This window comes from Typopeltis vanoorti, chromosome 23 (assembly GCF_054136105.1).
Source record: "Typopeltis vanoorti isolate ZY-2024b chromosome 23, IOZ_Tvanoo_1.0, whole genome shotgun sequence".
NCBI classification, from domain to species: domain Eukaryota; kingdom Metazoa; phylum Arthropoda; class Arachnida; order Uropygi; family Thelyphonidae; genus Typopeltis; species Typopeltis vanoorti.
Window position 1 is genome coordinate 29,314,476 of NC_143571.1, and position 21,893 is coordinate 29,336,368.

At 35.1% G+C, this 21,893-nt stretch overlaps 1 protein-coding gene across 1 annotated transcript in view; it reads left to right on the forward strand.

Moving 5' to 3' along the window:
- The window catches only part of CCT2 (chaperonin containing TCP1 subunit 2), a 112,461-nt gene that overhangs the window by 41,291 nt on the left and 49,277 nt on the right, over positions 1 to 21,893 (forward strand). Inside the window, exons 3-4 of the mRNA XM_090413212.1 lie at positions 12,833 to 12,947; positions 15,445 to 15,634. Of these exons, the coding sequence (XP_090269338.1) occupies positions 12,833 to 12,947; positions 15,445 to 15,634 (305 nt within the window). The remainder of the gene's footprint in view (positions 1 to 12,832; positions 12,948 to 15,444; positions 15,635 to 21,893) is intronic.

Genomic DNA, 21,893 nt, shown 5'->3' on the forward strand with positions numbered 1-21,893 from the left:
AAGGTATCATGGTGTATCCATTCCCCTTGTCTAACTCAGTGGTAATATTATTATAGAATGTGAGCAAGTTGCTAAAACATGACCTTCCCTTAGTGAACCCATGCTGTTCATTGCAAAGTAGAGTTCTCTGTCATCCCATTTCTGAATGCAAGCCCTAACCAACCTTTCCAAAATCTTCACCACCACTCCTGAGGTACTGATTGGTCAATAGTTGGATTCGTTGGTCTTTGCACCACCTTTGTGCAATAGGATTACCATACGTTCTTTCCACTCCTGTGGAAAATCTTCCCTGTTCTGAGACTCAATTATATAGCCTGGTCAAGGGAATAGCCAGTTTAGCTGAACACTCTTTTAGCATTCATGCTGATATCCCATCAGTTCCTATTGCAGAATTCTTATTCAGTTTGTGCAACAGCTCTAGTATTTCCTATTCATACAGTGAAGAGGGAGCAGTGAGTTCTATGTTGCATATACCAGGTTAATAGCTTTTAGCAAAATGGCTGCTTATTAGTTGAACAATCACTTCTGCATCAGTCACCAATATATACCATTTGCATTCAGTAGAGTTATTCTTTCTTTTACTTGCAGCATAATGATTCTTTTGGGTTGGCTTTAACTTGCTGAGCCAGTTTCTTTTCATACTTGGACTTAGGTTTCCGTACAACACTTGTGACTCTTCTGGCCTGCTGTTTATAATTATCATAACTGACATCATCCTTATGTACACAATATTCCTTCCACATCATCATTTTCTTATGAATCTCTTGCTTAATCTCTTCTTTATTCTTTGAATTCTAGGGACACATTCTGATATTGTACCATTTAAGTATTTTTAAACACTTTCCATGCACTGTCGATATCCTTTCCATCCAATAACTGGTACAATGGCACAGAAACCAGCATACCCCTCAGGTGGTCATAATTTCCTGCTTTGTAGTTCAGCATGTAACCTTCATAGGTGGTACTCATAGTGTTTACACTCAATTAATTTTAATTGGTGAGATTAGTTTTGTTCTCTTATCAATGAATCTCTTTAGATGCAAATATACAAAAAAGGAAAAATTCAGAAAAATAAGGATATAAACATTTACATATGTAGTGATTGTTATTACAACAGGAAAAGATATATATTCTGACATTTTCATGAAGGTGTCACTATAGTGGCACCTTAATGAAAACGTCATTATCAAAGAGAATTAGTTTTATCAAAAAAAGCAGTAAAATTCAACTGGATTCATAAGTCATTGGACTTAAATCATCAGGAGAAAAGGTGTTATATTAAGAAAAAAAATTGAAAGTATAATCGCATGCATGCGCGCGCGCACACACACACAAAATATAAATTTCAACAGTCTGTAAGTCAATGTGTGCCACCTGTGTCTGCTTGCTTCAATTTTTCACTGGCCCACCATGTCAAAGAATCATCTAAATGATGATGACTTGCCACCCTGAAGGTACTGGAGACATGGCTAACCCACTGATCAAGCCAAAAATAATTTTAAGTAATTTTTATTTATTTTTATATAGTCAGGAAGCCCTGCTCTAGAAGCCAATCAGGAATCTTTTTCAAGCCTGGGCTTCCAATAAGCACTGCACTGATCTCGCACTGAGTGATGAAATACATCTCACATCTAAAGACAATCATAATCCATGTGTTTATTATTTATAATTTTTCATCTCTGTAAAGAGTCTGTTTTTTACACCAAGTGTTAAGTAATTTACACAAGTCATTGCACCAACCACCTTAGTGGTGCAATTACTTTTAACTCTCTTTCTTATAGAATCTGGAAAATCACTGACTCAAGACCAAATAAAAATATATATACATTTATTGAAACTAAAACATTATATAATACGTTTTAAATAAAATTACATAAATAACTACAAAATGTTCATCTGAGTCAGTTTCCTTGTTGGACACTTTACGAAGATATAAAATTGTAATACTTAATTTTCAAAACAACAAAATGTTCATCTGAGTCAGTTTCCTTGTTGGACACTTTATGAAGATATAAAATTGTACTACTTCTTTTCCATGGATCCCTTTTTTTATCCCCCCATTTAGCATATGATTTTTTTTCAAATATTTCTTCTGTTTCACTGGAGAATAAATATTCTTACCTCTCGCAGTTCAATTTGACACACAAATTACTAATTTTTGTACCAGAGAAAGAAGTTTCTTCTACTACTTTATAAACAATATATCTAAGCTTTTCATGTTAAGCCATTTTACAGTTTCAGATTTCAGCAATTCCATTGCTTTTTTTTCCCCACACAAAAATAAATAGATCCGGCATCCTTAAGACAGAAGACGAAAACTTTTCTTTCAGTGTTTACTTGAACATTAAATTAGAACATCAATTCCAATATCTTCTTTTATTTACTAAACACTTGTTGACAGTCTCAACTCTTCCAGTTTGAATATTCACAGTGCTGCAATTCCTTTTCAGAATCTTCTATTAATATTCTCTAGCCTGTTACATTTTCTTAAGAACTTCCTAAGAACAAAATTCTCTGGTTCCTTCTCTCTCTCTCTCTCTCTCTCTATTTCTTTTCCTTGTTACCCTAGTACCAAATGCTCTCTCTGTCAGCTGTCAATCACCAATCAATGTTCTCAAAATTTACTCTATAGGTTCTTTTTTTACACTATAAAATTTGGGTGTTTTGGACAGTCCTTCCTTTCCTTGGTATCATAGCAAATGTTTTTTTGAGATCTGCAAAGCTAAATTGAGGTCCTTGTTAGATTCTCACAAGGACCTCAATTAGTCTTAGTATTTTTTCCAAGTTATTAGTTGCTACATGGCAAACTATTTGGCAACGTTCTTTTCTAATTTTCACTTTTTCTCTCATTACAGATCATCCTCATCCAGTTGTTTCCCATTCTTGATATGATCTTGCATCTCCACCTGAGATCCATCCAAACTAATAAGGGCTCTCTTCATCTTTCATACTTTTTACTTAGTGAATCCAATTCTACTTTTTAATTTGGCTTTGTTGTGACATCTAAATATACTTGCATAAATTCTTGTTTAAATGAGCATGCTGCATGAATTTTTCCTAGAATACTCAATAAGGAATTCCTTTAATTGTCACTTTCAGTTTTATTTATTTATTTTTTTAATGTTACTCTTACCCACTTCGGGTTGTAAACCTTATTGTGCATTAGTACTGCAAGCAGGCTAAGAGGTTATTAATTTTTATTATTATTATTTTTTACATAATCGAGAAACCCTGCTCTAGAAATCAAACATGGAACTTTTTTTTTAAGCCACTTCAAGTCTCTAGTAGCCAGCAGTCTCACACTAGATGATAGAATTTATCTCTGCCTAAATACTTTCATAAAGCATCCATGCACTCAGCATGACCAAACGGGCCATACAAGAATTAGAAAGAGATCACTTACACAAAAGAAGGAAATATTTATTATAAAATGTTTGCCCATGTATCTTGGTATACAAGAGTGCACACATAACAGAAAATTGGTATTGTTAATGAAAATCTTGAGTTTAAATAGAATACCTATTCAAACAAAACAAATCAGTTAATTGCAATAAGGATTACTGTTTTAGTAACACGGATAATTACCTGGCATAGAGGAAAGTTCCCTTTCTTATAATTTTAAGGGTTTTTGTCTTCTGTCTTATGATGCTGGATCTATTTATTATTATATGGGGAAAAAAAGCTATGGAATTGCTGAAATCTGAAACTGTAAAATGCTTAACATGAAGAGCTTAGATATGTTGTTTATGAAGTAGTAGAATAATTTTCTCATCCACAAATCATCCTAAGCGTGCAGATATGTGTGGATAGTAATTTTTGCTCTTTTGGAAAGTTCATTTCACATATTTTGAAAGAAAACACACTGGTTATTATATTTGTGCTCAATTTCAACATTACCCTTATCAAAAATACCAAAATTCTGACACCATAAGAACTCTCATTCATTGAGTTCACTCTATTGATGTCGTGCTACATCAAGAAATAGAGCACATCAGATGCATTTTCTTATCTGATATTTTCATGAGTTGTTCATCAAAACCATAAACAACTATAGTGCTATCTTGCAAAGATACTTTAGTCCTTTTGGTATTCAAATAGATCCTGTAAGTTTTGTGAGATTTCTTCATTTCTAGATAAGGACAGGTGTTGGCTTTCGTGGTGTTTATCAGATCCCTTGCACCTATGGCTTTATCCTGCTTTGACCATTCTGGAAGATTCGCAGCCATTTGTCATGGAGACGAAACAAATTACATCAAGTACCATGAGTGAGGAACAGTCTGGATTTTCAGAATGTTTAAACACCTCTAAATATAGGTTTTTCTGTAAAAAGATCCAAGTTCTAATTAATTGCATTTATCCCCATTATGGAAGATAGTGTTCCTTTAATGTTTGTTATCCTTTATCATCTGCAAAACCGTTGACTTATTCATCATGATAATATACATATGCTAAAATAACGTGCAGAAAAAATAGTTTTATTTTTTTATTAGGTGGCTTTCATTTATTCACAGAAAATATTGGATAAATATTTGCTGAGATATTTCTGCATACATTTCATCTAGACATAGTTGAAAAATGATTTAAATAAGATAGATTATCCACAAATATTTTGATTCATGTATTGTGGATCATCATTAATGTAATATAGTTGAAATTAAACAATAAAGGAAGGCATATGAAGAATGAAATATGTAATCTCTCCTTATACAAGATAGGCAGGAAAAAACTGATATTATTAGGACCAAATGGTGTGTGTGTGTGTGTGATTAAAAAAAAAGGGTTATGTGTGCAAGTAATAAGTTATATAATTAAACAGTATAATTCTTAATAATTTTCCATATTTTTGGCATGTAGAGTCCATCATTAAGGTTAAGATTTGGGTCATGCCGAAGTACTTTGAACCATCTTTAAAGAGATGCTTGTGTTTACAGAAACATCTTTGTAGTAATTTGGCATCATTCCAAAGGATCCCATGCTCTGCTAGACCCAATTTTTTTCCATTTCTAGGAAGTAATGTAGGATTGATGTTCAAAAAGGCACATAGAAACATATTTACCTGCTTGTCCAAAGTGCAAACAGGCTGATTAAACTATACTGTTTAATTATATTTTTAGTACCCATTCTTTTTTTTTTTTTTTTTTTTTTCTAAATCACATGCATGTAAGGAGAGATTCCATCCTCCAATATTGTTTGTTTTTTAAGGGTGCTTAAGAGTCAAAGCTGTATAACTGAGAGGAGACCTCCACATAGCCTTTAAAGGAATGCGGAGAACCAACCAGAACGTCTGATCTAATGTCCAATCCTCACCTTCTCGTGGTGCATCCTGTTAGGTATCTACCTGGATACTGAACAAATGAGGATGGGCTGGCAATTTGAGATTTAGCCGACCAAATTTTATTCTTATTGACTTAAACCAAAATACAAAATGATGGTACAACATAACAGAATTTCATGCCGGCTGGGGCGTCGACCGGTTAAACAAGGCCCCATTGTTTTCACCAGGGAACCAGGGCAAACAGCGAAAAGTCAGCTAGTGGAACAAATATGAAAACACACCCCAACTTAACATCACCAGAGTTAAAGATCAGTACTATCAACAAAAGAAACCTGAATAGCAAAGAAATGGAACTAGCTGAGGAATTAGATAAGTACCAGATCGACATAATATGGGTGACTGAAACAAAAAAGACAAAAACTGGTAAGATCTTTCTGAACAATAAATACGAAATGTTATAATCAGGCAATGGTAATCGAGGAAAAGAAGAAGTAGCCATAGTATTCAACACTAAATATGAGACTAATCTTCTTGAATGGCATGCAGTCTCAAGTAGAGTGATGTTGTCAAATATCAGAATGGAGAACTGGACAATGAGACTTATTTGTGCCTATGGTCCTACAGAAGGTTCTACTAAGGTAGAAGTGGAGGAATTTTTTGAGGTTTTAGAGAAAGCAACCGACACAATGAAAAAGGAAAAGTTGGTCCTTGTTGGGAATCTAAATAGCAGAGTAGGAAATAATTGTCAGACATACAAAAATATTTTGGAGAAAAGAGCAAAGCTAATAATAGTGTCAAATACCTGTTGGATTTCTGCTCAGGACATGGATTGGTTATTACTAACACCATGTTGCAACATAAAAATGTGCACAAATTCACATGGAAAGAAGAGACAATGAATAAGAAAAGTTTCATTGACTATGTTATTGTCGATTGTGATGTTTTCTCCCTGGTGCAGGACACCAGAGTGTACAGAGGATTTGAAATTGGAAGTGATCACTATTTAGTCTTGAGCAAGATAAAATTGAATTTCATATTGAAAAGAAGAACATGTAAGAAAGTTTTGAACACGAATAAAAGTTGACCAGCTCTCAGATGCGAACTGTAGACTAAAATACACAAAGATTATTGAAGACAAAATGAAAGTGTTTGAGAACAGGAACCAAACCTTGGAGATTCAGTGGCAAACCTTGAAGAAAACCCTGATGGATTCAGCCAAAGAGGCATGTGGTGAGGTTGTCTGTAAGGAAAGAAGAAAGCATATCAAAAATTCCTGGCAAATAAGTCAGCTTGTGCTCTTAGAGAATACCGAGACAAATGTAAGAAAGCTAAACACCGTGTAAAATATTAGCTAAACAAAAGTCATGGATAGACTTTGGTAAGAACATCATCATCATCATCATCAAATTCCTGCCATGTACCCTCAAGAGGTGTACAGGATATGACAGTACTACATGAAAAAATTACATCATTACTAACTTCTTATCTACAATTTTCCTCCAAATCAGTCTGTTACTTGTCAAGACTCCAACATTATCAGATCTTATATTTCTATCATCTACGGCACTTTGTACCGTATCAATCCACCTATATCTTGGTCTTCCTCTGGGTCGTTTTCCTGCCAACCTGGCAGAGAACACTTGTTTTGCTAATCTTTCCTCTCCCATTCTATTTAAGTGACCATACCATCTGAGATTAGCTCTGCTAACGCATTCCTGGATGCTGACAATGTCAAGTTCTTTCCTAATATCCTCATTTTTAATATGATATTGCCATTGATGCCATCTGTTCACGCCTCTAATCTTTCTCAGGACTCTCATATCTACGGTCTCTAGTCTTTGGTCAAGTGTTTTACTTCTGACCCAGCTCTCAGATCCATAAGTTAAAATTGGTTTGAACACAGTCTTGTATACAGCTAATTTAGTGTTCCGACTAATTTCTTTCTTATTCCATATGAATTTATTCAATTGACTTCCTACCATACCGGCTTTGCTGATTCTGTTGTCTATTTCTATATTTAATTTACCATCTTCAGTAAAAATCGTGCCAAAGTAGCTGAAATGTTTTACTTGTTTCACAGGTTCTCCATTCACAACATAGTTGACATTTTCAATGATTCTGCCTATTTTCATTGTCTTTGTCTTTTTATTGCTGACCTTCATACCATATCTATTACAACAGCTACTCAATTTAGTCAGAGAATCCTGCAGACTTGTAGCAGATTTATTTAGAAGTATAACATCATTCGCATAAAGCAAAAAGCTGACATTAACATCTCCAATTTTGATATCAGGTTTAATACCACTTTCCTTCATAATGTGATCCATATAGATAATGAATAACAGAGCGGACAATGTACATCCTTGTCTCACACCAGATTTAACATTAAACCATCTTCCTGTACTTCCTTCAATTCTAACTGCTGACTTACAACTCAAATAAAGACTAAGTATTGCTTGATATAATGCCCCATTGACACCATATAACTGCAGCGTATTGAATAGCTTCTCTCTTGGCACCTTGTCATGTGCCTTTTCCAGATCGACAAAACTTAAATACAGATCTTTGTTATATTCCCATGCTTTTCAACTAATTGTCGTAAAGTGAATATCTGATCCTGACAGCCTCTATTTGGCCTGAATCCAGCTTGTTCTTCCCCAAGCTGTTCTTCCACAATTCTTCTCAACCGTTTCTCAAGTATACTTGCTTAGATCTTGCCAGAAACACTCAGTAGGGAAATACCTCTGTAATTCTCACATTCAGTTTTATTTCCCTTTTTATATATGGGTACTATGAGAGCTCTACTCCAATCATCGGGAATTCGTCACTCTGTCCAGGCTTTCTGAACTATGCAGTGCAGCCACTGTAAGACTTTTATACCACCATACTTCAGCATTTCTGGTCGAATATAATCTACTCCTGCTGGCTTTCCACATTTCAAGCCTTTGATGGCTTTTTCTACTTCAAGTATAGATATGCATTCCTGACTGCATGCCTGGTCAGTGTTTTTTATCACTGTGCCATCATCACTGCTTGTTTCATTTAGCAGTTTTTCAAAGTAATTACTCCATACTTCAAGGATATCTTTTTCTCCTGTTTTCATGTCACCTTTATCATCTCTAACTCCTTTTACAGCACTATTTCCTCCATTCCTAAGCTTCTTCAACAACCTCCAGAATATTTTGCCACCTTCTTGATATTTATTTTCTATATTCTTGCCAAAGTCCTCCCATGACTTTTGTTTAGCTAGTTTTACACACTGTTTAGCTTTCTTACATTTGTCTGTGTATTCTGTTAGAGTAAAAGCTGACTTATTTGCCAGGAACTTTTGATATGCTTTCTTCTTTTCCTTCACTGCCTCTTTAACTTCCTGTGTTCAACAGGGAGTTCTGATTTTTTTATCCTTGCACCTCACCACATGCCTCTCTGGCAGAATCAATCAATGTTTTCTTCAGAGTTTGCCACTGAGTCTCCAAGGTTTGATTCCTGTTCTCAAACTCCTTCATTTTCTTTTCAATAATCTTTCTGTATTTTAGTCTACAGTTAACATCTGAGAACTGCTCAACTTTTATTCGTTTTAAAACTTTTTTACATGTTATTCTTTTCAGTATGAAATTCACTTTTATCCTGCTCAAGACTAAATACTGATCACTTCCAATTTCAAATCCTCTGTACACTCTGGTGTCCTGCACCAGGGAGAAAACATCACTATCAACAATAATATAGTCAATGAGACTTTTCTTATTCCTAGCCTCTTCTCTCCATGTGAATTTGTGCACATTTTTATGTTGGAACATGTTGTTAGTAATAACCAGTCCATGTCCTGAGCAGAAATCCAACAGATATTTACCATTATTATTAGCTTTGCTCTTTTCTCCAAATTTTCCCAAAATATTTTTGTATGTCTCACAATCATTTCCTACTCTGCTATTTAGATCCCCAACATGGACCAACTTTTCCTTTTTCATTGTGTCAGTTGCTTTTTCTAGAGCGTCAAAAAATTCCTCCACTTCTACCTCAGTAGAACCTTCTGTGGGACTATAGGCACAAATAAGTCTCATTGTCCAGTTCCCCATTCTCATATTTGCCCACATTACTCTACTTGAGACTGACTGCCATTCATGAAGATTAGCCTCTTATTTTGTGTTGAATACTATGGCTACTCCTTCATTTCCTTGATTGTCATTGCCTGAATATAACATTTTGTATTTATTGCTCAGAAAGATCTCACCAGTTTTGGCCTTTTTTGTTTCAGTCACCCCTATTATGTCTATCTGGTACTTTTCTAATTCCTCAGCTAGCTCCATTTCTTTGCCATTCAGGCTTTTTACGTTGATAGTACTGATCTTTAACTCTGGTGATGTTAAGTTTGGGTGTGTTTTCAGATTTGTTCCAGTAGCTGACTTTTCGCTGTTCGCCCTGGTTCTCTGGCGAAAACAACTGGGGCCTTGTTTAACCGGGCGACGCCCCAGCCAGCATGAAATTTTGTCATATTGTACCATCATTTTTTATTTTGGTTTAACCAATAAGAATACAGTTTGGTCGGCTAAATCCCAAATTGCCAGCCCATCCTCGTTCGTTCAGTATCAAAGTAGATACCCAACAGGGTGCACCACGAGAAGGTGAGGATTGGACATTAGGTCAGAAGCCCTGGTCGGTTCTCCGCATTCCTTTAAAGGCTATGTGGAGGTCTCCTCTCAGTTATACAGCTTTAACCCTTAAACACCCCTGGTAAGAACATAGAAAATAAATATCAAGAAGTGGCGAGATATTCTGGAGGTTGTCGAAGAAGCTCAGAAATGGAGGAAAGAGTGTTGTGAAAGGAATTAGAGATGATAAAGGTGACATGAAAACTGGAGAAAAAGATATCCTTGAAGTATGGAGTAAATACTTTGAGAAACTGCTAAATGAAACAAGCAGTGATAACAGCACAGTGGTAAAAAATACTGACCAGACATGCAGTCAGGAATACATATCCATACTTGAAGTAGAAAAAGCCATCAAAGGCTTGAAATGTGGAAAGGCAGCAGGAGTAGATGATATTCGACTAGAAAAATGCTGAAGTATGGTGGTATAGGAGTCTTATAGTGGCTGCACTGCATAGTTCAGAAGCCTGGACAGAGGGATGAATTCCCGATGATTGGAGTAGAGCTCTCATAGTGCCCATATATAAAAAGAAAAATAAAACTGAATGTGAGAATTGCAGAAGTATTTCCCTACTGAGTGTTCCTGGTAAGATTTATGCAAGTATACTTGAGAAACGGTTGAGAAGAATTGTAAAAGAAAAGCTTGGTGAAGAACAAGCTGGATTCAGATGGCTATTGATGCCATTTGATCCTGATAGCCAAATAGTGGCTGTCAGGATCAGATCTTCACTTTACAACAAATAGTTGAGAAATCAAGGGAGTATAACAAAGATCTGTATTTTAGTTTTGTATATCTTGAAAAGGCATGTGACAAGGTGCCAAGAGAGAAACTGTTCAATATGCTATTATTACTTGTATTACTTGTTATTATGCCAATGGGGCATAATAACAAGTAATACTTAGTCTTTATTTAAGTTGTAAGTCAGCAGTTAGAATTGAAGGAAGTACAGAAAGATGGTTTAATGTTAAATCTGGTGTCAGACAAGGCCATACGTTATCCCCTCTGTTATTCATCTACCTGTTTATCTATATGGATCACATTATGAAGGAAAGTAGTATTAAACATGGTATCAAAATTGAAGATGTTAATCTCATCTCTTTGCTTTATGTGGACGATGTTATACTTCTAAATAAATCCGCTACAAGTCTGCAAGATTCCCTGACTAAATTGAATAACTGTTGTAATAGTTATGGTATGAAGGGCAGCAATAAAAAGACAAAGACAATGAAAATAGGCAGAATCGTTGGAAATGTCAACTTGCGTTGTGTATGGAGAACCTGTGGAACAAGTAAAACATTTCAGCTACTTTGGCACGATTTTTAGTGAAGATGGTAAATTAAATATGGAAATAGACCATAGAATCAACAACGCTGGTATGGTAGGAAGTCAATTGAATAAATTCATATGGAATAAGAGAGAAATTAGTCGGAACACTAAATTAGCTGTATACAAAACAGTGTTCAAACCAGTTTTAATTTATGGATCTGAGAGCTGGGTCAGAAATAAAACACTTGACCAAACACTAGAGACTGCTGATTAGAGAGTCCTGAGAAAGATCAGGGGGCACGAACAGATGGTGTCAAAGGCAATATCATGTTAAAAACGAGGATATTAGGAAAGAACTTGACATTGTCAGCCTCCAGGAATGCGTTAGCAGTGCTAATCTCAGGTGGTATGGTCACTTAAAACAGAATAGGAGAGGAAAGATTTGCAAAACTAGTGTTCCCTGAGATATTTTCTTGGCAGCAATAAGTCTTCGCTCTCTGTGTGTTTTCTGAAAAAATAAGCATTAAAGAATCGAGTTTTCAGTGTTGTATATGCTATTTAATATGTAAATGTGTTTAAAATATCTTACAATTTCCTGATAAATTTGAAGTTATATATATCATTATCATCACATATGTACTTTAATTAGGTATACATGATACTGTGCTGGTACCAGATGATTAAGTTTGCATTATTTAGTTATTTCCTATAAATAGTTTTCCTTCAAATTAGTCTGTTATTTATAAGACTATTACACTCTTTTTATATAATCTTTGTCAGGTAGCTTTATTTTATCCTCCTACATGTTTCGCCAATTTTTCTATTGGCATCCTCAGGGAATACAAACTAGTAAGCTAAAATGAAGGTTATAGACTAGGTTATAACTGATGGTTCTAATTGATACAAAAAATTGGTATTGTGCGTGTTAGACGTATTAGATGCACAATACCAATTTTTTGTATCAATTAGAACCATCAGTTATAACCTAGTCTGTAACCTTCATTTTAGCTTACTAGTTTGTATTCCCTGAGGATGCCATTAGAAAAATTGGCAAAACATGTAGGAGGATAAAATAAAACTACTTGACAAAGATTATAATAAAAGAGTGTAATAGTCTTATGAATGATTGTCAAGAAAAAATTCAACATAGTCTGTTATTTGTTGAAACTCTAATATTGTTAGATCTTATATTTCAGCCCTCTAAAATACTAAATTCATCAATCCACCTAGATCCTGGTCTTCCTCTGGGGCTTATTCCTGACGTCTGTTACCTTTCTTCACATGTTCTTGAATGCTAACAATGTCAGTATCTTCATTTTTAATATGATTCTGCTATTGATGCCATCTCTTCACTTGCAGTATTCTTCTTAAACGTGTCATATGTGTGATCTTATAGTCTTTTGATCAGTCATTTTATTTCTAACCAAGCACTCAAATTTATAAGTTATACTTGTTTTGAATAATACTATCTTTTGTCTATAGCTAATTTAGTGTTCTAGTGAATTTCTTTGTATCAATATAAATTGATTCACCTGGCTCACCTCCATAGCAGCTTTTCTTTTGTTATCTGTTTCAAAATTTAATTTGTATCTTATATATATAAATTTAGTTTTAGTTTATAAATTTTTCCCTTGATCTTTATAGGACAAAATACTGCTATGTGAAGGTCGTGAAGAAGGAAAGGTGGAAGTTACCAATGATGGAGCAACTATTTTGCGTTCCATTGGTATTGACAATCCTGCAGCTAAAATACTTGTTGGTGAGTAATTTGTTTGTCATTGATCTTTATTAGCCTTCATTGTAAAGGAGAGACTTTGCATATTAGGTGCGAAACAGATGTTTCCAGATGCTTGTAATTATTGGCACGAAAAAAATTATAATTGTTGTTTTTGTTTAAATTTAAATGCACTCACAACATTATGACCACTCAACTTGTTTCCAGCCAACTAGATTGCATGGTTTGTCCTGAAAAACAAGCTTTTTGGCAGCATCATGGTATGGGGATTGTTCTCATGAACATCGCTGGGTCAGTCCTCTCATCCTCATTAAACACACCTTGGCTGCTAATTTTTACCATGGGATTGTTTCATATCAGGTATTGTCCTAAATGATGTCCTAAATGTGGCCTGATTGGTCTAGACTTGTCCAGCAAGTAAATCTTACTTGAAAACACTCAAATGAATCAATTTCTCTGTAATTCTCTCATTAAATTTTATTTCCCTTTCATAGAATGTTTTGAACATTTCTGATGAAATATCATCTCCTGCTGCCTTCCTGCATTCAGGTTTTTGATGGCTTTTTCTACATCATGAATTGTTATGTACTCCTGATTTCATTCTTCTTGAATATTTTCTGCCACAGTTCTGTCACTTCTAAGTTTTTTCAATAATCTCCAGATGATTTTGCCACATCTGATATTTATCTTCTATATTCTTACCCAAGTCTTATCTGGACTTTTGTTTAGCTGCTTTTATTTTGTGCTTTGCTTTGCTTTCTTACATTTTTCTCTGTATTCTCTCAGAACACATGCTGTCTTACTTTCTAGGAACTTTCGATTAGACTTTCATTCTTCTTTTCCACGACTGTCTCTCTAGCCTTTTGAGTCCACCATGGAGTTCTGATCTTTCTATTGCCACTGAGTGTCCATAGTTGTATTATTATTATTATTATTATTATTATTATTATTATTATTCAAACTTCTACATTTTGCCTCAAATAATATTTGTGTACAAAAGTCTACACAGTTCATCTCTGAAAACTGCTAAACTTGGATCCTTTCTGAAACTTTTTTACATATTTTCTTCTCCATATTTATTCAATTTTATTCTACTGAAAACTGAATAATGATCACTATCTCCAGTAACATAGTCAGTGAGAATTTTCTTATTCCTTGTATCTTTTCTTCAAGTAAATTTATACACATCTTTATGCTGGAATATGGCATTAGTTATGACTAGTCCATGCCCTCAACAGAAGTCTTTTCTGTTCCAGACATATAGGAAAACATTTTTGATGTCTTGTAATCATTTCATACTCTGCTGTGTAGATCTTCAAGAAGGATCAACTTTTTCGTTTTTTGTCAGTTGCCCTCTCTCTCTCTCTCTCTCGCTCTCTAATGACTCAAAAAATTCCACCACTTCTTTTTTAAAAGAACTTTCTGTTGGACCATAGGCACAAATAAGACTCATTATCCAGTTCTCTATTTTGATGTTTGCCCACATTGCTCTACTTGATAATGCCCACCTTTCAAGAATGTTATCTTCATGTTTTGTGTTGAAAACTATAGCTTAGCTACTCCTTCCTTTTCTTGGTCATTATTGCCTGAATATAACATCTTGTAGTTGTTATTTAGAAGAATCTCACCAGTTTTTGTCTTCTTTGTTTCAGTAACCAATTATGTTATTATGCTATTTCTCTGATTACTCTGCCAGTTCCATTTCTTTTCCAGTGATACTTATATTTATATCTATCTTGAATTTTGCTGCTGTCAAGTTTAAGTTTGCTTCTGTAGCTGCCTTTATACTATTTACCCAGTTTGTAACAGCTGATTCCAGGAAAAGTCTCTCAAACTTGAAACTGAAAAAGTCTCAAGTTCGAGGGAATTTTCCTGGAATCAGCTGCAGCTCTTACTAACTACCCCAACCTAAACAAATATGGTTGTATCAGACTCCCCCCCCCTCATATGGGAAATCGTCATCTGCAGACGGTCAGCCCAGTGACCAAGAACTCCCAACTGAAGCCAGTAGGTGGCATAATTGTAAGACTCATTATCTATATTTTTCCAGTTTCTTCATCTTATTACTGAAGTGTGCCTGCATGCACATGTTTAATACAAGTGTATTTTCCCCTAAATGATGCTAACTTCGGCAAAATATAGGATAGTAAGTAAATAAGTTTATTTATTAACCAATACATTGTCAGCTTCTTACAAAATATACAATTCTTGAAGTTTAGCTTTTACTTGTATAGATATAGAATCAAGAAAGAAAAAGTTCAGTTACCTCTCACAAGAATGAACACAGGAATTATGTTTGTTATTGTGAATTTTCTTTGGAATGATGGTATGCCTATGGGGCTTTGGTTCAGCACTATAGTTTTTTAGTGAGAGTTGAATGTGTAATGCTTTGTTCTATAATTTTGAAAAATCGCTTGCTTTATAATAAATAACGTTTGTGATCTTCTAAGGCCAAAATAGTATATCTATCTCATTTTTTTATAAACAAATTTATTACTGTTGTTTTATTTCTAAATTTCAGACATTTCCAAAGTGCAGGATAATGAAGTTGGTGATGGCACTACATCAGTAACAGTACTAGCAAGCGAACTGCTTAAAGAAGCTGAGAAGTTGATTGCTATGAAACTTCATCCTCAAACTATAATTGCTGGTTGGAGAAAAGCAGTTGCTGAAGCCAAGGATGCTCTTACTGCATTTGCCAGAGATAACAGGTATTTTATAAAATAAATACATTAAACATGTTTGTGTATACAACATACTAATAAGATTCTTTAATTTCTTTTGTGAATCAGGTGATATTTTAAAATAGGGGTGTCTACTCAGAGTGCCTTCTGGTTACCAGTTAATATTTAGAGATTAGAGGACCTTTTAAGGGGAAGCTCATCATCATCATCAAATTCCTGCCATGTACCCTCAAGTGGTGTACAAGATATGATAGTACTACATGAAAAAAATTACATCATTATTAATTTCCTATCTACAATTTTCCTCCAAACCAGTCTGTTACTTGTCAAGACTCCAACATTATCAGATCTTATATTTCTATCGTCTAAGGCACTTTGTACTGTAACAATCCTGTATCTTGGTCTTCCTCTGGGTCGTTTTCCTGCCAACCTGGCAGAGAGCATTTGTTTTGCTAATCTTTCTTCGCCCATTCTGTTTAAGTGACCATACCACCTGAGATTAGCTCTGCTAATGCATTCCTGGATGCTGACAATGTCAAGCTCTTTCCTCATATCCTCATTTTTAATATGATATTGCCATTGTTGCCATCTGTTCATGCCTATAATCTTTTTCAGGACTCTCATATCTGAGGTCTCTAGTCTTTGGTCAAGTGTTTTACTTCTGACCCAGCTCTGAGATCCATAAATTAAAACTGGTTTAAACACTGTCTTGTATATATACAGCTAATTTAGTGTTCTGACTAATTTCTCTCTTATTCCATATGAATTTATTCAATTGACTTCCCACCATACCAGCTTTGCTGATTCTGTTATCTATTTCTATATTTAATTTACCATCTTCACTAAAAATCATGCCTAAGTAGCTAAAATGTTTTACATGTTCCACAGGTTCTCCATTCACAATACAGTTGACATTTTCAATGATTCTGCCTATTTTCATTGTCTTTGTCTTTTTATTGCTGACCTTCATACCATATCTATTACAACAGTTATTCAATTTAGTCAGAGAATCCTGCAGACTTGTAGCGGATTTATTTAGAAGTATAACATCATCCGCATAAAGCAAAGAGCTAACATTAACATCTCCAATTTTAATATCATTTTTAATACCACTTTCCTTCATAATGTGATCCATATAGATAATGAATAACAGAGGGGATGATGTACATCCTTGTCTCACACCAGATTTAACATTAAACCATCTTCCTGCACTTCCTTCAATTCTAACTGCTGACTTACAACTCAAATAAAGACTAAGTATTGCTTGATATAATGCCACATTAACATCATATAACTGTAGCATATTGAATAGCTTCTCTTTTGGCACCTTGTCATATGCCTTTTCCAAATCGACAAAACTTAAATACAGATCTTTGTTATATTCCCATGCTTTCTCGACTATTTGTCGTAAAGTGAAGATATCTGATCCTGACAGCCTCTATTTGGCCTGAATCCAGCTTGTTCTTAACCAAGCTTTTCTTCCACAATTCTTCTCGACCGTTTCTCAAGTATACTTGCATAGATCTTGCCAGGAACACTCAGTAGGGAAATACCTCTGTATTTCTCACATTCAGTTTTATTTCCCTTTTTATATATGGGTACTATGAGAGCTCTACTCCAATCATCGAGAATTCTTCCCTCTGTCCAGGCTTTCTGAACTATGCAGTGCAGCCACTGTAAGACTCTTATACCACCATACTTCAGCATTTCTGGTCGAATATCATCTACTCCTGCTGCCTTTCCACATTTCTAGCCTTTGATGGCTTTTTCTACTTCAAGTATGGATTATTCCTGACTGCATGCCTGGTCAGTGTTTTTTACCACTGTGCTGTTATCACTGCTTGTTTCATTTAGCAGTTTCTCAAAGTAATTACTCCATACTTCAAGGATATCTTTTTCTCCCATTTTCATGTCACCTTTATCATCTCTAACTCCTTTTACAGTACTCTTTCCTCCATTCCTAAGCTTCTTCAACAACCTCCAGAATATTTTGCCACCTTCTTGATATTTATTTTCTATATTCTTGCCAAAGTCCTCCCATGACTTTTGCATAGTTTTACACAGTGTTTAGCATTCTTACATTTGTCTCTGTATTCTCTAAGAGCACAAGCTGACTTATTTGCCAGGAACTTTTGATATGCTTTCTTCTTTTCCTTCACTGTCTCTTTAACTTCCTGTGTCCACCATGGAGTTCTAATTTTTCTATCCTTACAGACAACTTCACCACATGCCTCTCTAGCTGAATCGATCAGGGCTTTTTTCAACGCTTGCCACTAAATCTCCAAAGTTTGATTCCTGTTCTCAAACTCTTTCATTTTTTCTTCAATAATCTTTGTGTATTTTAGTCTACAGTTCACATCTGAGAGCTGCTCAAATTTTATTCGCTTTAAAACTTTCTTACATGTTATTCTTTTCAATATGAAATTCAATTTTATCCTGCTCAAGACTAAATAGTGATCACTTCCAATTTCAAATCCTCTGTACACTCTGGTATACTGCACCATGGAGAAAACATCACTATCAACAATAACATAGTCAATGAGACTTATTTCTTATTTCTTGCCTCTTCTCTCCATGTGAATTTGTGCACATTTTAATGTTGGAAAATGGTGTTAGTAATAACCAATCCATGTCCTGAGCAGAAATCCAACAGATATTTGCCATTATTATTAGCTTTGCTCTTTTCTCCTTTCCCAAAATATTTTTGTATGTCCAAAACCAAAATGAAAAATGATGGTACAACATAAGGGGAAGCTTCTGGAGGAAAATAGACATTTGAGGTTCTTCTTTTTAGAAGTTGGCACTCTTTGTTGAAACAATTTTGACATTATCAACTATTCCATAAGCACAGGCCTGCATAGAGTTAATAACATCATTCAACCAATATTTTATTATTATTTTTATTTATTTATTTGTATTAACAACATTGAGAACCATTATGCAAGAATTAAACAAAAGTAAGTCTTCTTCTACCCCTCCTTTTAAGATTAGTAGAATAGCTTAATAACTATTGAATGCACTATTTTAAATCCTTTTTGTGTGGTTTATATTTTTTTAATCTAACAAGTTGAAAAGAACAATAGAAATGGAAGGTATCACTAATTTATTATATTAAGAGAAGCAGTTTATTTTACCACATTTTTCATCATCTTTTATTTTACATGTTTGGAATATGTTTAAAAATGTGCATGGAATAATAGTCATTTCACTAAGTGGTTTTTCCACTTGTCTATGATTGGACTGGAATGCAGTGGCATTTATTTTTTTACCTTTGCCCTTTGGATGTCAGGTATCTCAAAACCTCAGTTGCTTTGGTTATAATTTCAAGCACCTAATCCAACCTGACATTGGCATATTGTTTTTTTGTCTGTAGATTCCAGTTTGCCTGTTTTGTGGTAAAATAAAGTTTTAGGGGGTGGGGATGCCATCTCATCTAACAAAGGGGGAAAATCCTTCTTGTTAACAGACAGGATTTTAATTTAGGTCATTAGGGGCTGCTTAAGGGTCAAAGCTGTATAACTGAGAGGAGACCTCCACATAGCCTTTAAAGGAATGCGGAGAACCGACCAGGGCTTCTGACCTAATGTCCAATCCTCACCTTCTCGTGGTGCACCCTGTTGGGTATCTACTTTGATACTGAACGAACGAGGATGGGCTGGCAATTTGGGATTTAGCCGACCAAATTGTATTCTTATTGGTTAAACCAAAATAAAAAATGATGGTACAACATGACAAAATTTCATGCCGGCTGGGGCGTCGCCCGGTTAAACAAGGCCCCCGTTGTTTTCGCCAGGGAACCAGGGCGAACAGCGAAAAGTCAGCTACTGGAACAAATCTGAAAACAAACCCCAACTCAACATCACCAGAGTTAAAGATCGGTACTATCAACGTAAGAAGCCTGAATGGCAAAGAAATGGAGCTAGCTGAGGAATTAGATAAGTACCAGATCGACATAATAGGGGTGACTGAAACAAAAAAGACCAAAACTGGTGAGATCTTTCTGAGCAATAAATACAAAATGTTATATTCAGGCAATAACAATCAAGGAAAAGAAGGAGTAGCCATAGTATTCAACACAAAATACGAGGCTAATCTTCTTGAATGGCAGTCAGTCTCAAGTAGAGTAATGTGGGCAAATATGAGAATGGGGAACTGGACAATGAGACTTATTTGTGCCTATGGTCCCACAGAAGGTTCTACTAAGGTAGAAGTGGAGGAATTTTTTGAGGCTTTAGAAAAAGCAACTGACACAATGAAAAAGGAAAAGTTGATCCTTGTTGGGGATCTAAATAGTAGAGTAGGAAATGATTGTGAGACATACAAAAATATTTTGGGAAAATTTGGAGAAAAGAGCAAAGCTAATAATAATGGCAAATATCTGTTGGATTTCTGCTCAGGACATGGACTGGTTATTACTAACACCATGTTCCAACATAAAAATGTGCACAAATTCACATGGAGAGAAGAGGCTAGGAATAAGAAAAGTCTCATTGACTGTGTTATTGTTGATAGTGATGTTTTCTCCCTGGTGCAGGACACCAGAGTGTACAGAGGATTTGAAATTGGAAGTGATCACTATTTAGTCTTGAGCAGGATAAAATTGAATTTCATATTGAAAAGAATAACATGTAAGAAAGTTTTAAAGCGAATAAAAGTTGAGCAGCTCTCAGATGTAAACTGTAGACTAAAATACAGAAATATTATTGAAAAGAAAATGAAAGAGTTTGAGAACAGGAATCAAACCTTGGAGATTCAGTGGCAAACTCTGAAGGAAACATTGATTGATTCTGCCAGAGAGGCATGTGGTGAGGTTGTATGCAAAGATAAAAAAATCAGAACTCCCTGGTGGACACAGGAAGTTAAAGAGGCAGTGAAGGAAAAGAAGAAAGCATATCAAAAGTTCCTGGCAAATAAGTCAGCTTTTACTCTTACAGAATACAGAGACAAATGTAAGAAAGCTAAGCAGTGTGTAAAACTAGCTAAACAAAAGTCATGGGAGGACTTTGGCAAGAATATAGAAAATAAATATCAAGAAGGTGGCAAAATATTCTGGAGGTTGTTGAAGAAGCTTAGGAATGGAGGAAAGAGTGCTGTAAAAGGAATTAGAGATGATAAAGGTGAAATGAAAACAGGAGAAAAAGATATCCTTGAAGTATGGAGTAATTACTTTGAAAAACTGCTAAATGAAACAAGCAGTGATGACAGCACAGTGATAAAAAACACTGACCAGGCATGCAGTCAGGAATACATATCCATACTTGAAGTAGAAAAAGCCATCAAAGGCTTGAAATGTGGAAAGGCAGCAGGAGTAGATGATATTCGACCAGAAATGCTGAAGTATGGTGGTATAAGAGTCTTACAGTGGCTGCACTGCATAGTTCAGAAAGCCTGGACAGAGGGACGAATTCCCGATGATTGGAGTAGAGCTCTCATAGTACCCATATATAAAAAGGGAAATAAAACTGAATGTGAGAATTACAGAGGTATTTCCCTACTGAGTGTTCCTGGCAAGATCTATGCAAGTATACTTGAGAAACGGTTGAGAAGAATTGTGGAAGAAAAGCTTGGTGAAGAACAAGCTGGATTCAGGCCAAATAGAGGCTGTCAGGATCAGATCTTCACTTTACGACAAATAGTCGAGAAAGCATGGGAATGTAACAAAGATCTGTATTTAAGTTTTGTCGATTTGGAAAAGGCATATGACAAAGTGCCAAGAGAGAAGCTATTCAATACGCTGCAGTTATATGGTGTCAATGGGGCATTATATCAAGCAATACTTAGTCTTTATTTGAGTTGTGAGTCAGCAGTTAGAATTGAAGGAAGTACAGGAAGATGGTTTAATGTTAAATCTGGTGTGAGACAAGGATGTACATTATCCCCTCTGTTATTCATTATCTATATGGAACACATTATGAAGGAATGTGGTATTAAACCTGATATCAAAATTGGAGATGTTAATGTCAGCTCTTTGCTTTATGCGGATGATGTTATACTTCTAAATAAATCCAATACAAGTCTGCAAGATTCTCTGACTAAATTGAATAGCTGTTGTAATAGATATGGTATGAAGGTCAGCAATAAAAAGACAAAGACAATGAAAATAGGCAGAATCATTGAAAATGTCAACTGTGTTGTGAATGGAGAACCTGTGGAACAAGTAAAACATTTCAGCTACTTAGGCACAATTTTTAGTGAAGATGGTAAACTAAATATAGAAATAGACAACAGAATCAGCAAAGCTGGTATCGTGGGAAGTCAATTGAATAAATTCATATGGAATAAGAAA